Source organism: Leuciscus leuciscus, assembly GCF_965113295.1.
Source record: "Leuciscus leuciscus genome assembly, chromosome: 9".
NCBI classification, from domain to species: Eukaryota; Metazoa; Chordata; class Actinopteri; order Cypriniformes; family Leuciscidae; genus Leuciscus; species Leuciscus leuciscus.
In genome coordinates this window covers 29,951,513-29,967,578 of record NC_138733.1, presented here as the reverse complement: position 1 = coordinate 29,967,578, position 16,066 = coordinate 29,951,513, and the positions used below count along the sequence as shown (strand labels likewise).

The window sequence follows — 16,066 nt, the reverse complement described above, 5'->3', positions numbered from 1 at the left end:
AGTGGAGAGCAACTGCGCTCGACTGCAAAATCCGACACGTGCGCCTTGCGCTCGCGAGAGATTTTTGACATACGTCAGCATGACATCAGAGCCAGGCGGACCACACTCGGACACATTTCTAACCGGCATGCATCTCGCGCTGATCACCGGTGATCGATTCTGCGCAGATTTTGCTCATCTCAAACAAGCCTAGTATACAGCAGTCCCAGACGTAGTACTGAAGGAAAATGAAATTGAGCGGAAGTGCGTAGGAGGGCGCAGCCAGGCTAGCCCTTCCTGTGGGTGCGCAGGCAAATATGGGCTGCGTTCGAAACCGCATACTTCCCTACTATATAGTATGGTAAAAAGAGTAGGCGAGCGAAAAAGTATGTACGAGTCCTCTGTGTTCATAAAAGAGTAGGCGAGAATTACCTGGGTGACGTACTAATTATCGCGAGATTCGGACGTACGTATACTTATAGTGCTTTCGAATATGCCTACTTTCCTACTATATAGTAGGCAAAAACAGTATGTGAAGGAAGCAGTACGTTCGAAACGTCAGTATTCATAAAAGAGTAGGCGAGAAGTTCCCGGATGGCTTACTACTTCCGCCCGGATTTTTGAGTGCTCCGCCATGGATACTTTTCTATCCCAGGAGGCCACGCGAGAGGATACGTCATAAAAGAAGAAGAAGAAGAAGAAAAAGATACGTCATACTCAAACATGGCTGAACAAATGGAGAGTGTTTTCAAATGTGAGTATTAGCCTACAAACCAAATCGCATGTGTTGAATACTGTACAGTAAACTGTTGAATTGTTGAAGGTGTAAAGACGCTATATAATATGGTTCATTTGTGATTTTGCTGTAAATTACATTTTATTATCTATAGCTAACAGAGGAGCTCTAGTAAGGACACATACGTCTCCAAAGTGGATTTGCATACATTTTAAACTATACATCTTAAATAAATTACTAAATGTCTATTAAATATCTGGCAAGAAAATATTCTATAAGAATTTCAGATTACTACTACGTCTAATAAATATGAAATAGACGTCTGAGTGATGTATGTGTACTATTGTTTAGGAGAATATTTTTTTTCATTAGACGAATGTTTAATACATTTAGATTAAGTAACTAAACATAAGTAGCCTAATCTATTTCATTTGTCCATTAGTAGCCTACTGTTGAACAATTGTGGAACGTTTATGATGGATAAAAAGCTAGGTTACTTATCAGCAACAACCTCAACATGTAAATGTAGTATTGAGTTCATAAATCACAGAGGTAACGTGAATCTTGTCTGGATGTTACAGGGACAGATGAACACACACGCAAACTTATCCGGTGGAGAGTGGCTCATGAAGCACTCTTCACCGGAAAGCGTAATGCTGCCATCAAAGGCTTTGAGTGAGTATACAGAAATGATTAAAAATCGATTTAATTGTTCATTTGTAGTATATTTCAGTTATTGTATTTTCAAACAGAGATATTGCAGCACTATTTTAATTCTTGATTTCTCTGCATTTGCTGCAGATCCTTTGTGGTGGAGCAGGACCTACACGGAAAGGCGACAGCGGCATTTGTAAAAAAAAAATGGGAAAACCTTAAACAGAAATACAAAGTAAGATCATTTTGTCACTTCTAATACAGAATTTAAATATTGTGATGTTAAAATGAATGCTTTTGTATCATGCTTGTGCATTTTTGCAGGATCTGAAATGTCCGCAGACAGGAAGGGGCACTGAGGATGGAGAGACCACAGCAGCATCCTGGAAGTGGTACACTGCCATGGATGAGGCAATTGGGGGCAGACCCTCCATCACTCCTCCTGCCCTCGTTGCCTCATGTGGGCAGGATGTTGCTGTGGCATCTTCGTCCTCGGTGAGCCCAGAGCCCTCAAGAGCCCGGAAAAGGCCTAATGACGTGATGGCATTATTTCGGGAGATGGAGGAGAGAGAAGAGGAGAGAGAGCGGAAAGCTGCTGAGAGGGAGGAGAGGCTTTGGAGGGAAATGGAGGAGAAGGAGGAACGACGAGAACAAGAGAGAAGATAGAGAGAAGAAAGACAAGAAAGAGAAGTAAGAGAAAGAGAGGAGAGATGGCACCGGGAGGCAATTGAGAAGGAGGAAAGGAGAGCACGAGAAGTTGCAGAAAGGGATGAACGATTTTTATTTGTCCTTGAAATCCTTGCTAAGAAATAAATTCTGTGGAAAAAAAAAACTTCTTATGGTCATTTACACATTTGGGTTAATGTGAATACAATTTATATATACATATATACACACAGTACTGTGCAACAACAACAACAAATGGTGGCCTAAGACTTTTGTACAATGTTATGTAAAACAAACTATTTCTAGGCAGTCACAGTACATTATAGACTTCTATAAATTTAGTCATACTTTTAGTTTGATAAAATTCATAAATTAAATATTTATGAAGTGATGAATCATTAGTGAATGTGTGGTGTAATGTAAAAAAAACCCACACTTTAAAACAACAGTTTTATTGGAATTTATTAAATGACTTCTAAATGCATTCAGAGCTCATGCAGGGATTTTCAAGGCAGGTCATGGAGGGTTCAGTTCCAACACACCTGTCTGTAATTTGTTATTAATTGGTTTAAATTGATTCAGGTGTGTATAATTAGGGTTGAAAGCTCTGAACTTGAGACGGTTTACACAAACTGCCTTAAGTTTTGCATTAACTACCCACTGTAAAATAGTGACTAAAGGGGTTTGTGAACCCAAGCAAATAATTGAGTCATTATTTACTCACCTTCATGTTGTTTGATCCCTTTGTTTTTTGTTTTGTTTTCTTGAACACAAAAGGTGATTTTGGTCAGGTTTGTACTGTTGGTTTAATACAACATCAGTCAATGGACTTTCAGAAGATTCAAAAACATTATCAAATAATGCCAAGAAGCTTCTGATAGTTGGTCTCCATTGACTGATATTGTGTTAAACCAGCAGAACAAACTTGACAAAAATCCCCTTTTGTATTTAAACAATAAAAAAGAAAACAGAGTAATGTAACGGCATGAAAGCAAGCAAATAATGGCTGTATTTATATGTTGAGGTGAACTAACCCTTTTTCCCACTAAGTAGAAATTGTAGTAAATGTATGTATTTTGTAGTAATACCTTGAAGAAATAAGCAGCTTTGAGCGTTTATGCCAGAGACTGTTTCTTTACAAAGATCCATCAAATTTATGCATTTGGCAGATGTTTTTATCCAAAGTGACTAAATGCATTTATTACAGGGACAATGACCCTGGACAAACCTGGAGTAAAGAGCCTTGCTGATCGACCAGCAATCTTCTGCTAACCAGTTCAGTGGTTTAGCCCACTCCACCACAAAGGTAGTAAAGCTCTAACAAATATTTGCATGTAATTGTTAACCTATAAAATGACATTTGACAAAGAAACGGAATGCTGACAACATGAATTGAAAAAAAATAACATTTTAATCTTCCTAAATATTTTAAAGGTAGTCATGCTCATGGAGAGCAGGCACAGGGATGTTTGGAGCAGACACCGCAGCAGCCAGATTGTCCCGCACATCATCTCCCACTCTTGCTGCAAGGTTGCGGGGCTCAGGGGGGCCGTCATCATGGTCATCCTCATCCTCTGGCTCAACAATATCTCCATTGACCAGAGCGAGATTGTGAAGCGCAGCACGCAACAACCTCAGGCACGAAGGCAGGGCTCACCTCCAAGGCCTTGAAGAAGATACAGCGCCAGCGTGTCTTCAGCATCCCAAAAGCTCTCTCCACGATGTTACGGGCACGGGAGTGCTTGCTGTTGAAGCGAGCCTGCACAGGGTTCTGTACAGGCTCTCTGTATGGCGTGATGAGGCAGATGGGTGCACTCAGGCAAGGATAGCCTCCATCTCCGAGGATGCATTTGCCTGCAGGTGGATAAAGGCCGTCAGCATACACAGGGCTGTTCCTCAGCACCCTGGCATCGTGCACAGACCCAGGATATCCCACAAAGACATCTAGGAATTTCCCCCGGTGATCAGTGATGGCCTGGAGTTGGATGGAGTGAAACAGCTTCCGGTTGAAATAACAGTGGGAGTTATTTGCTGGCGGTTTAATACGGATATGACAGCCGTCTATCGCACCAACTGCTCTGCTAAAAGCTGGTGATCCAGACAGCTGTGCAAATCCTGCTCCCACTGCCTCCAGGTCATCACCGGTTGGAAAGCAAATCACCCTCCTCAAAATTCCTATGATGGCCTTGCTTACTCTGTGCACAATGTCATGCACAGAGGTCTTGGGGATATCAAAGGTCTGCAACACCACCCTGTAAGATGCTGCATGGGCCAGCCAGTGCAGGAACACAAGCACCTCGATGTCCCTTTCCCATCCATGGTCAGATTCCTGTCTGACTGCACCAATCAGGGACCTGATGGACGGAAGAGACAGGCGAAGGTGGGCACGGTGGTCAGCTGCTTCATCAAAATAAAACTGCAGAATTGGAACAGCTCCATTGAGATGGCAGTAGGATGTGGGGTTCACCGCCTGTAAAAACATGAGTTTGTTAGAACAAAAAGCTTGAATAAAGCGATGTTTCATGTAGTATTGTTTCATGTAGTATTGTTTCATGTAGTATTGAATCGTATTTGTATTTATTTATTGTGATTATTTATTTTATTCATTTACTTATTTTTATTCATGTTTCATATTGTTTTCAGTAAATAAAACAATTAATTTCATGCATTAATCATTGCTTGAATAAAAATGTATTATTCACATCAGCTGCATTTGTCTAGTGTGTATTCATGCATAGCTATGTCATATGACAATACAACAGTTTGCTTGTTTTACCAAAATAGATCATTTTCATTAAGAAAATGGGTAACACTTTACAATAAGGTACATTATAACATTAGTTAACTACATTAGTTAACATTAACTAATAGTGAACTGCACTTATACAGCATTCATTCATCTTTGTTAATGTTAATTTCAACATTTACTAATAATTTATTAAAATCTTGTTAACATGAGTTAATGCACTGTGAACTAACATGAACAAACAATGAACAGCTTTATTTCTATTAACTAACATTAACAAATATTCATAAATACTGTAACAAATGTATTGCTATTTGTTCGTTCATGTTAGTTAATACATTAACTAATGTTTAATAAATTAACCTTATTGTAAAGTGTTACCAGAAAATGTTATATAAATAAGTGTTGGTCAGCATTTGTCATTAGTATTGTGCATAAGTGTTGGGGTGGGCTAGTAATGCAATTCATTCTGGGGTAGTCTTCATTTTTTAAGTAGTAATACTTAACTGCAGCTGCCTGATGTCTCCTTTGTGCACAAATTATTCTTCTAACTATTGATGACATGCCAACCATTTCAGACGCTGAACCGTTCTGGACTGGTTAGGTGGTACTGATACAATCAGATGTCGGTGGTGCACACCTGTCGCTCATAACTTTTAAATTGTTGCGCTTGTGATAACGTCAACATGGCGGATGACGTCCGAACCGCATTCATACTCAACGAGATTTGGCTATTAAGTACCTACTCTTTTAGCGCTCGTTAAGTAAGTACTTATTGAAATTAAGTACCTACTCATTGAGTATGCGGTTTCGAACACAGCCATGGTCCCAAGAACACTTCCGAAAAGTTGGTTCCACCAACTCCGGTTGCATGGTTGCCCCCTGCAGTTTGGGAGTGCTCGGAGTGTCCTGGGTGAATCTAGGCTGGAGTGCTCAGTACAACTTGAAACCATGAATTGACACAACAATACCCATTTCCCTAAACTATAAACACTATTCCCTGTTTTGACACATAAGTCAGATTTGTTGAACTGTCACTGCACACACAAATCCCTTCATTTCTCATTGCCTGCACCATGTTGTCATTTAGAAAGCACTAGCATTCAATATTGTTCACTCAAGTCAGCACAGCTTCAGCTCAGTTAGCACACAATTACCCAGGTGGAAACACTAAGAGTCAAAACTGATCACACACCAATCAGATCCTTCAATAGACAGATAAAGTGAAGCTACATGAAGAGGAAGAGGAGGAAGAGGAGGAGGAGGAGGAGGAGGAAGAGGAAGAGGAGGAGGAGGAGGAAGAGGAAGAGGAGGAGGAGGAGGAGGAGGAAGAGGAGGAGGAGGAGGAGGAGAGGGAGGAGGAGGAGAGAGGAGGAAGAGGAGGAGGATGAGGATGAGGAGGAGGAGGAAGAGGAGGAGGAGGAGGAGGAGGAGGAGGAGGAGGAGGATGAGGAAGAGGAGGAGGAGGAGGAGGAGGAGGAAAAAGGAGGAGGAGGATGAGGAGGAGAGAGGAGAAAGAGCAGGAAGAGGAGGAGGAGGAAGAGGAGGAGGAGGAAGAGGAGGAGGAGGAAGAGGAGGGAGGAGGAGGAAGAGGAAGAGGAAGAGGAAGAGGAAGGAGGAGGAGGAAGGTGAAGGGCAAGGCCAAAGAGAAAAGCAGTGCCGATCATAAGAACCTTCAGGGAGAAAAACAAGTAGATGTACTTCAGACTGCTCTCTACTGTAACTTTTGAGTGCAGTACACTGTGCTGTTATAACACATACATGTACTGTAGCTGTTGCCCTATACTACTGTAATAAAAAGAAATGTGTCAAATTGCTTCACATAGAGATGGGAGTTTTCTGAATGCTTCCATTTTGTAAAAAGGATGTGTTACAGTTACAGAGACAGTAATCAGTTCTATGTTTCTACACAAAGACGATGAAATGGAAGAAGCCTGCCAAATATTTCAGTTGATGCGTGCCAGCGGGGAACAGGCATACAAGTGGATTTTACCCCCCACTGCCTGGCTAGGGCCAACATAGCCTGTGATGCTGACAAGATTCTCTGGCCTGACCCAGACCAAAGACGGTATGCTGGGGCAGAGTATTTCTGGCCGGGAGAGCTCAATGCGCTGCAACTGAAAAAAACCCATGCAAATAAAAAAACAAAAAAAACAAAACATGCATATAGAAAAAAAACACCCACAAATGAAAGCTGCAGTAGGGAGTTTTTAGAAAACAGTAAGCAGGGCCATCGATGACGGCGGATTTCAGTTATGGCACATTCACTGGTAGGGACGAAACATCAACAATATGCTTTACATTGACTATGACCTGCCCATACTTTGACTACAAACTTGGTCCTCAAATCATTACGTATTTTGCAATACATGTAATGTAACTTTATAACGTTGCACTCTTTCTATAAGTTATAAATAGCTAGTAGTAAGATAATATAACGGTAACTAACGTTACAGTGTAAGTAATTATTCTAGCGATATGTAATGCTAAATAAGGTTTGCTACATTATTTCAGCAACATGACAAGCCAGTGAATTAGCAGGTTTCAATTGTTGCTTTGCACAGTGCGTGACATTTTATCTGTATGTTATGTGGCTAGAGCTTTGACACTGAGTCAATGGGCTCCGATAGGCTTGTTTATCGTCATTGGTCTTTTTCCATTTACCTGTCTTTGTTGTATGAGCTGGTGCCACTCGAGAAATTGGCAATTTTGGTTGTTTGTCCCTCATTAGCAGAGCTGCGGCACACCGGCAATCTTGATTTTGAACGACGAACGCGCTGTGCGAGAGAGGGGGGTGATGATCAGCGCGTACATGCTTGATTGACACTGCTAAGACACTCCTCCTGGCTCTGATTGGTTGTTTCTGACCGGGAGCGGTGTATTTCTGCAAATGGCAATAGGACCACTGGGAGGAGCCAGAGGAGCTTGATTTTTTCACAGATTATCTGTCTCATATTCTACTTTTCAGGACATAATGACAGTTTTAACAAATATGTAAAAAAATACATTTTTACAAAACTGCAGCTTTAAGAGAACATCTTCATCAGTTTCATAACACACGTGTGCTCAAAATACTCACAACACAACCAAGTACAGAAACGCGCTGCAAATAACACATACCACAACAGAAATGTTTCTAGGGGAACCAAATAAGTGACGAACCCGGCTGGGACGTGCTTACAGCTCAAAAGTCTACTTTATTTTATTTGATTTATTTTAACTTTTTTGTTTTTTGTTGTTGTTGCAAAACATACAGAGATTACATTTTTATGACATACAACTTGTATACAATATACAAAATGTATTACTGTAACAATATGTTCAGTGTCATCAGAATACAAATGAGAAAATAACAATGAGCTGAAAACTAAAATAAATAAAAAAGATAGAGAAAAAGAACATGAGGGAAATATATTCATCTATACATCAGTTACACTGAATAAATTTTTTCATGTTATGTTTACATTTTCATAAAGAAAAGTTTCATAAGAAATGTTAGGTAATGTAGGGTACAAAGTTTTAAAGTTGAGACACTCACACACAGATATATAATGCATATTTGAAACGCTTTTTTGTAAAAAATAATATATTTGCAACCGTTATGTTAACAGCATTATATTTATTACATAATCAATCAATAATCAATTCATTACATAATGGCACACTAGTGCCCTGCTCACTCCAAAGTCCCACTTCAAGAGCTCTACCTTCATCACTTATTTGGTTTCCCTGGAAACAAATTCCATTGTGGTCTGTGTTATTTGCAGCGCGTTTCTGTATTTGGTTGTGTTATTTGGAGCACACGTGTGTTGTGAAACTGATGAAGATGTTTTCTTAATTTGCGGGTGTTTTTTTCTATTTGCATGTGTTTTCTTCAGTTGCTGAGCTCTCTCGGCCACCGTACATTAAGGAATAAAAAAAATTGCCAATGTATCCATTGGTTGTGTCTTTTGTGTTCATCTTGTGAAAAGGTTTGTGAGGGGGAGAACCACAAGCAACATAACTTACCAGTTTTGGAAATGCTGTTTTGAATTTATTGCACCAGTGTGTAAGACAATGTTGTAGTGTGTGTGTTTGTGAGGGCTTGTGTGTGATGTCTGAGGGCAAAGTTAGTTTTTTTCAGCAAGAGTGAATGGTTTTGAGTGTAGACCTTATTATGTTATGGATTTGTGTTTACTGTTTTGAGAATACGAGGAATAGTTTTAAGAAATGTGTTTAAGCAATCGAGAAAAACTGTAGAAAGAACGTGTGAATATTGTGAATTTACTTAATAAATGTGGTCACTTGGCTTTACTGGAAGCCTTATAGTAAAATATATATATTTTTTCCCATTTCCATTAGACCAAAACTTAATTGCCTTTATCTCTTCCAAATCTAAAAACAAATTATTTGGCTATAGATACATTTGAATCTGTCAGGGTTCTGCCCTGGCAGCTTTGACTGTGTTGTCTTTGTTTCAGATCTCTATGTTTGTGTTGTGCTTGAACATATGGCTTTGTTTGTGTTTGCCTTGTGCTCCTCTGTTCCTGTCTCCTTGTTTCCCACCACGGCCTCTTGTCTAGTTGAGTCCTCATTTGTCTGAGTGTGTTCACCTATTCCTCTTGTTCTCAGCTCCCTTTATATGTGTTCTTTTGCCCTCATGGTTTGCCAGGTCATTATATACTCTCTGTGCTACATTTTTTGTTTGATAGTCTAATGCAGTTTTTAGTCAGAGCTTACTTTAGTCTCACCTTGTCTAGTCATATGTCTACCCTTCTATGTTCCTCCTGTGGTCAAGTCAGTCTTGTTTTTCCCCCTCGGGATAGTTTTTGTTTGCTTTTTGTTTTATTTTTTATTATTAATAAAGCCCAATTTTTCTTGTAATTGAGTCCTTGCTCCTTCCATCACCCTCATACCTGACAGAATCAAAGTATGGTTAATGTATGTGTTTTACTGAATTATGCTAATTATTTCCATATTTATGCTTGTCATGCACAACAATCCCTTATATGTGCAAGTCAGTTTAATGAGGAAGTGCTCCACTAGAGGAAGGATGCAGCTTGTACACCCATGTGCTGCTTCTGCAGTTTTACAACTAAAGCTTCTGAGAACACTGTGAACGGTTTGACTTGAAGCGGTAAGGTCAATTTTAATGCTGTCAATTTTAATTTCATATGCAGTTTTCTTTACTGGCATGACACATATTTTATATATGCACTGCCACATTCAAATATTGAATAATATATTGGAAATTTGAATGCATAGCATTTATATTAATGCTCAAGCAATGTTTATTTTTTTGTGTGTGCAGATCTGTGGAATGCATGTTTAAAATGCAGATCATTTCAAGCTGTACAATCCTCTCTATGTTAGTATTCAATATTTTGTGTACAGGTACGTATTACATGTTTTACAGTAACATTTAAGTTTAAATATTTGTACTAAATTTGAAAAAATGTGTTTTTTTCATTAAAACTTCACACTCCTCAACCATCACTTCTATATGTAAAATGTACATCATACACTGTACATGTGAAGTTTATGTAGCTTCATACATGCACATGTATTGAGCATGAACAGGCAACTATTATTTTAAGATACGAGATGTCCTGTGTCCAGGCATTTCATCACTTTCTTCTGTTATTCAAGGCAATGGAAAAGAGCACTGGAGCATCACCTTCAATCCGCCAGTAATTACTGCAGTTCCAGGATTATGTGCTCTGATTTCATGTACCTTCACCTATCCAGAAGCAGCAAAACCTATTGAAAACGTTCAGTGGATAGTGTGTAATAAAAATGGTCAATGTAAAACTGATGGTAGTATTTTCATGGGGAAAGTGAGTACACAACAAGCAAACAAACTGGAAGAGAAGGAAACTGAAACAGAGCGGATTAAGATGCTTGAACCTGATCTGACCAAAAACAACTGCAGCATCATCATGAAAGATATAAAAACGGAAGATGAAAATGAATATGCATTCAGAGTGGAGGGGAAGCTAACACAGAAAAGCACATATAAACCCACAGTTAAAATCATCATTCAAGGTAATGCTTGCTTGTGTTTGGCAAAGATTAAAAGGTCCTGCCTTTTTCTCTAGTCTGATGTTCTCTTTCAGTTCTCAGTTGTTTCAGAGTTGTTTCACACTTTCTGATGCTATGATTTCATAATCTCAGCAGAGGAACATGAGGATCATGTAGAGGATCATGATCATGAGAGCAGAGGATCATGTTGAAAATGATCTCTTAGATAAAGAAACTTAAATGGTTGTGCTATGCTTTCACACTGCTTTTTCTTTTCATCTTAGTAAAATATGCATTTGATCTGAATCTGTCCTCAAAGAATGACTCAATTATTTACACTGTGGAAATCTGCAATGTCTACATTATGTTGTGTACCTCTCTTTGCAGACGAGCCTATAATGGATATTCCTTCTCTCAGTGAAGGAGTGGAAGCCAATCTGACATGTTCAGCTCCTTTTCCTTGCCCGGAAACTCCACCTGAAATAACATGGTGGATCAAGACAAGAGGAGAAAATATCACCAATCTCAAGGATGACATCCCTCTGATCACCAGAAGCCTTTACATCTCAACTTTGCCCTTGACTCCAACCTCCAAAATGCACAATGCCACTGTAGGATGTGACGTGAGCTATGGAAACAAAACCATCAGTGCCAGTAGGACTCTAGAAGTCACGTGTGAGTACAAGTATACATATTTAACCAAACTTCTTGAAAAGGCATGTTTCTTTGACAATTGCTAAAAACTAAAATTCTGAAATTCAGTTCAGAAGAGTGTAGGCGTCACTGCTCAGATCTACCATCTTCTACCATTGATCAATGAGTAGAACTAAAATTATTTATTTCTTGCATACTGTGTCTATATGGTGTCAAAACTAATGCAGTTGCTCTTTTTCAGATGTACAGACTCTTCGAATTCTTGGCGATGACACAGTGATGGAAGGTGACACTCTCCGCCTGAACTGCACTGTTGAGAGTCACCCACCGTCCTCTGATCCTGTATGGAGGTTCAATGGAACTGCAGATAAAATCAGGAACTACACGTCTGCAGAAAATCTCATGATTAACAATGTGAGAAAGGAGCATGCTGGGATATACGTCTGTGAGATGACTTTTATGAGGGAGACTTTGAATGCATCCATCACTATCAAAGTCATTCGTAAGTAGAACCAGATTCCACATGAAATGTTGATAACCTAACAATGTCACAGACTTACAACATAGAAAATTACGAAATTGACAACATGTCAGCAACTGTTGTAATACTGAATTGTGACACATCTTGGAAAGTTCATTGTGTGTTTGCAGGGGACAGCCCTAAAGTCTGAATATATGTCTTTACTAATTATAACATCAAACATTTATCACATGCTAGGTGACACAAATGAATTGAAAATAAACGAGTCCTTCACTCCCGGAGGTGGAAACTTGCTTGGCAAGGACGATCTGCTTAATTCCACCAATACAGATTCAGGTAATACTCAGCATTTTATGCACTTTAGACACTGTATGTTTATTTCAGGGCGATTATGATTTAGCCAATTAGCCAATGTTCCTGGATTGACAACTTTTCTGGTCCTTGAACAACATTCCTCTCAATCAATCAGATTTTAGCAGTAGGTTTAGGGTTTGGGTTAAGTTTAGGATTTCCAGAATATGTTACTCTCACTTCAGAACAATGGACATTTTCTTAAATTAGTAACAATCTGTGTTTTTACATTTAAGTTTTAGAAGGTTTATTGAGGAAATTGGACATCCATACGATACTCACATTTGTGGCAGGAATGGCATGTTCAGCATTCATCTTCTCAATGATTTTGTGTTGTTGGGTGTCTTGCCACAGGTAGGCCTGCCATTTACTTCTTTTCCTAAAAACTGCCTAAAAGTTTATCAGACATAATTTGTCCTTATGTATAGCATTTAGAAAATTTTGCACTGTCAGCTTCAAATCTCGAGTCTTATTCCCTAAATATATTTTCTTAACAGAGGCAAAAGACACAAAGTGGCAACAGAAAATCCGGACACTGACATTAATTTGGAGGTAAGAGAGATCCAAATATTTTTTAAAGTTAAAACGGAAACATCACTTTAGCAACCTTAATGTCACTCTGGTGGATTGCATTACCTACTCAACTTTTATCAAATGAAAATTGTGTCATGATTTTCTTAAACTCATGTTTTCTGTTACTCATGTAAAAACATACAATTGCTTCAAAAATAGCCCAAGTCTGATCGCTATCACTTTGTGCAAAAATGTTTAAACTGAATCTCAATCTCAAACTCAATCTTCAAAATCTGCCACCTCAAGACAATGATGGGGCTCAAAAACATCTGTGTAGAAGTATAATGTAATTATTAACATTAAAACAAATATATATATATATATTTTGCATCATTCAAACATGATAATATCCAAAAATTACATCCTCTGAGATGACATCACCAGATTGACATTTTAGTGGTGCACAGAAAAAAATCACTAGCCATGTTTCCTTAAAGGATGATTTTCACCAAATGAAAATTATGTCATCATTTGCTCACTCTCATGTTGTTCAAAACCCATAAGACTTTTGTTTATCTTTGAAACACAAGTGAAGATATTTGAATGAAATCTGAGAAATTTCTGTCCCTCCATTGATAGTCTACGCAACTACCACTCTGACGCTTCAAAAAGTTAATAAAGAGATCGTAAAACGAATCTGTACGAATCGAGTGGTTTAGTCCAAATTTTCTGAAGAGACATAATCGCTTCAAATGATGAACAGATTGAATTGAGGCTTTTATTCACATATAAACATTCATCAACACACACATCAGTTGTGTTAAACGGAAGCTCAAGCATGTTTACTTGATATATGAGAACCCATGAGGTTCATTCTCGTGTTACGCAGCACATTTGAGCTTCAGCAAGAAACAATGAGGTTCATTCATGTGATGTATATAAGTTATAATATTTTAAAAAATTATTAATATATGTTTTATGTAATGTTTACACACACACACACACACACACACATATATATATATATATATATATATATATATATATATAGATAGATAGATAGATAGATAGATAGATAGATAGATAGATATGAATAAAAGACTAAATTCAATCTGCATATAAAGCGATCATGTCTCTACAGAAAATTTGGACTAAACCACTCAATTTATATGGATTAGTTTTGCAATTTCTTTAGAACTTTTTGAGGTAAGTAATTAATGATTTTTTCACCCCATTTTTTTTTTCCATTTTTGGGTGAACTAACCTTTTAATGTAAATAAAAACATAAATAAAAATAAGGATATGTTCTGTATGTATCAGACAGTGCAGACAGATGTAGCTCAGAGTGGAACCAATGAACAGACACCTCTTCATGGACAGCTTGATGGAGGGACCACAGACACAGCTGCACCAATAGATGGAGCAGAGGACGATGAAGCAGTCGAGATGCAAGCAGGAGAGGTGGACTATGCCAACATCGACTACTCCCTTCTAAAGAACAGACCGCCTGAAGAGGGAGAGAGGGAACCTACAGACACAGACTACGCTGAGATCAAGAGGGACAAGAGAGGAGATGGGAAGCAAAGGGAGGCCCTTCAGGATGGAGATGACCAGATTGAAACACCCAACCAGAAACAGATGGAGGGAGAGGAGGAACTTTATTCTAATTCTTAGGTGCTTAAAAGTTAAGGAGCTAAAAGTCTTAACCACACACAACATTTCATTTTGTAAGGTCAGATGTTTAAGAAAATAAATAATGTATTACTTTAGAGCTTTTATCCCTTATTTGTCTATCAAAAATTGTTGGTGATTGCAACATAATGCAGAATGTTACATTAGATTAGTCTCCAACATCTGTTTTTTTATATATATAAAATTGCGGAAAAAAATACATAATGTTTTTGTATTTCTCTTCATTTCTTCTTTCCTTTCCTTTCCTTTTTTTTTTTTTTTTTTTTTTTTTGCATGTTTTATGTATTTAAGGAACTTTCTGAACTTCCTGAAACTGCTGCAAATATATGTTTTAGTTAATAAAAAAAGTTTCTGATGATAGTTGCCTTATCCTTTATTGTTTATACTGGTATATAAACTGGAAAATAAGAGAAAAAGAAAGGGAAGTGTCAAAATCTTAGAATCAGAATCTTAGTATCTCAATGAAACGTTGTATTTGCAGTCAAGGCTATTCTAAGGCTTCTTTGAAGTCACACTTGACCTTAAGTGTCATTTGCAAATTGTGAAGTAAAGAAGTGTTGCAATAATTTCACAGTGTCACACTGTGGCTAGCAGGGTAGAAGCTGAGAGCCGTTGAAATGGAGCGGTGGCAGGAGTGTTAATAAACATCTCCTACACGCCACACCGGCCTCGTGTCCCATGGAGGAGCTCCGGATAGATAAAAGGAGGATTGATTATTACAGTGAAGGACGACTGCCTCATAAAAACATAATTAAACATGACATAAATACCAGGCCTGTTCCTCTCTCGTCCTTCACTGTCGTCATTAGCAAACGCCACCGGCCTCACTCTGTTACCATGGCTTGCCACACACATATAGACCTCAACACATAACCCACAAACCTTAACTGTGACCAAGGCCGCCTTAATGCACGGGCTTACCTGGGCTGAAGCCCAGGGGCCTCCCAAGTTCAGGGGCCTCCCATGTTCAGGTTCATGATGAGCTGAAAAGGTCATATTGTTTTGTAACTTGTCAGATTTTGTCGCTGTATGTCGCTAGTCTCTATACTGTGAAGTCGCTTGTGGGCGTTGGTAGTGCTGTCGCTCTAATGTTATTGGTAGACTGCTCGTCTGGCCACATCTATACAAAACGTATTTTAACTATATTATTTTAATTTGACTAGGAATTAGGCTCGAAAGAAACAGTATGCTGTTCGGGAGAGTGTTTTTATATTATATAAAACAGTGAAATCGCCCTTGAACTCTTCTGTCTTGCCTGCACTGCACTCGAGACGGTGACGGGAGCTGAGCGCCACTGAAAGGCTTCTTTCCTATTGGTTGTCGCTCGCAAAAATCGCTTCTCATTTGCATAAAGTTGAAATTTAGTTGCTGTGTGTGATTGTTAAATAAAGTGTCTTGTGTTTATGCTCAAGTGGGCTCAGTGATATGTTATTAACAATATTATGGTGTTTTCTGGCTCAAAGAGGGAAAACTCACTGTTGTAGGTCTCGAAAGAAACTAATGCATTTTGTGATGTAGATTACCTAGATATTACACTTTTTTAAAATGAGACTATAAATCGAGGGGATGGGGGGCCTACAAAACCTCTCAGCCC

The 16,066-nt window shown here is 38.6% G+C and overlaps 2 protein-coding genes across 7 annotated transcripts in view; both read left to right on the top strand.

Annotated features, from left to right (window-relative positions):
* LOC309505502 (sialic acid-binding Ig-like lectin 14) overlaps positions 1-14,832 on the top strand; it is a 41,784-nt gene extending 26,952 nt beyond the window's left edge. For 2 of the 6 annotated variants that reach the window (XM_082178896.1, XM_082178897.1), the window contains exons 6-9: positions 12,154-12,252; positions 12,504-12,621; positions 12,765-12,819; positions 14,101-14,832. In XM_082178896.1, the coding sequence (XP_082035022.1) occupies positions 12,154-12,252; positions 12,504-12,621; positions 12,765-12,819; positions 14,101-14,454 (626 nt within the window). In that variant the 3' untranslated portion in view covers positions 14,455-14,832. Of the gene's footprint in view, positions 1-9,797; positions 9,898-10,071; positions 10,155-10,409; positions 10,806-11,168; positions 11,457-11,676; positions 11,938-12,153; positions 12,253-12,503; positions 12,622-12,764; positions 12,820-14,100 lie in introns of those variants that run through there. The other 4 variants (XM_082178899.1, XM_082178895.1, XM_082178894.1 and 1 more) reach the window with 3 other exon arrangements.
* On the top strand, positions 646-2,190 carry LOC309505514 (uncharacterized protein). The gene is made up of 4 exons (XM_082178923.1): positions 646-733; positions 1,297-1,390; positions 1,517-1,604; positions 1,694-2,190. The coding sequence occupies exons 1-4, from the start codon at positions 703-705 to the stop codon at positions 2,033-2,035; spliced, it is 555 nt and encodes a 184-aa protein (XP_082035049.1). The 5' UTR covers positions 646-702; the 3' UTR covers positions 2,036-2,190.
* Positions 14,833-16,066: the final 1,234 nt, after the last annotated feature.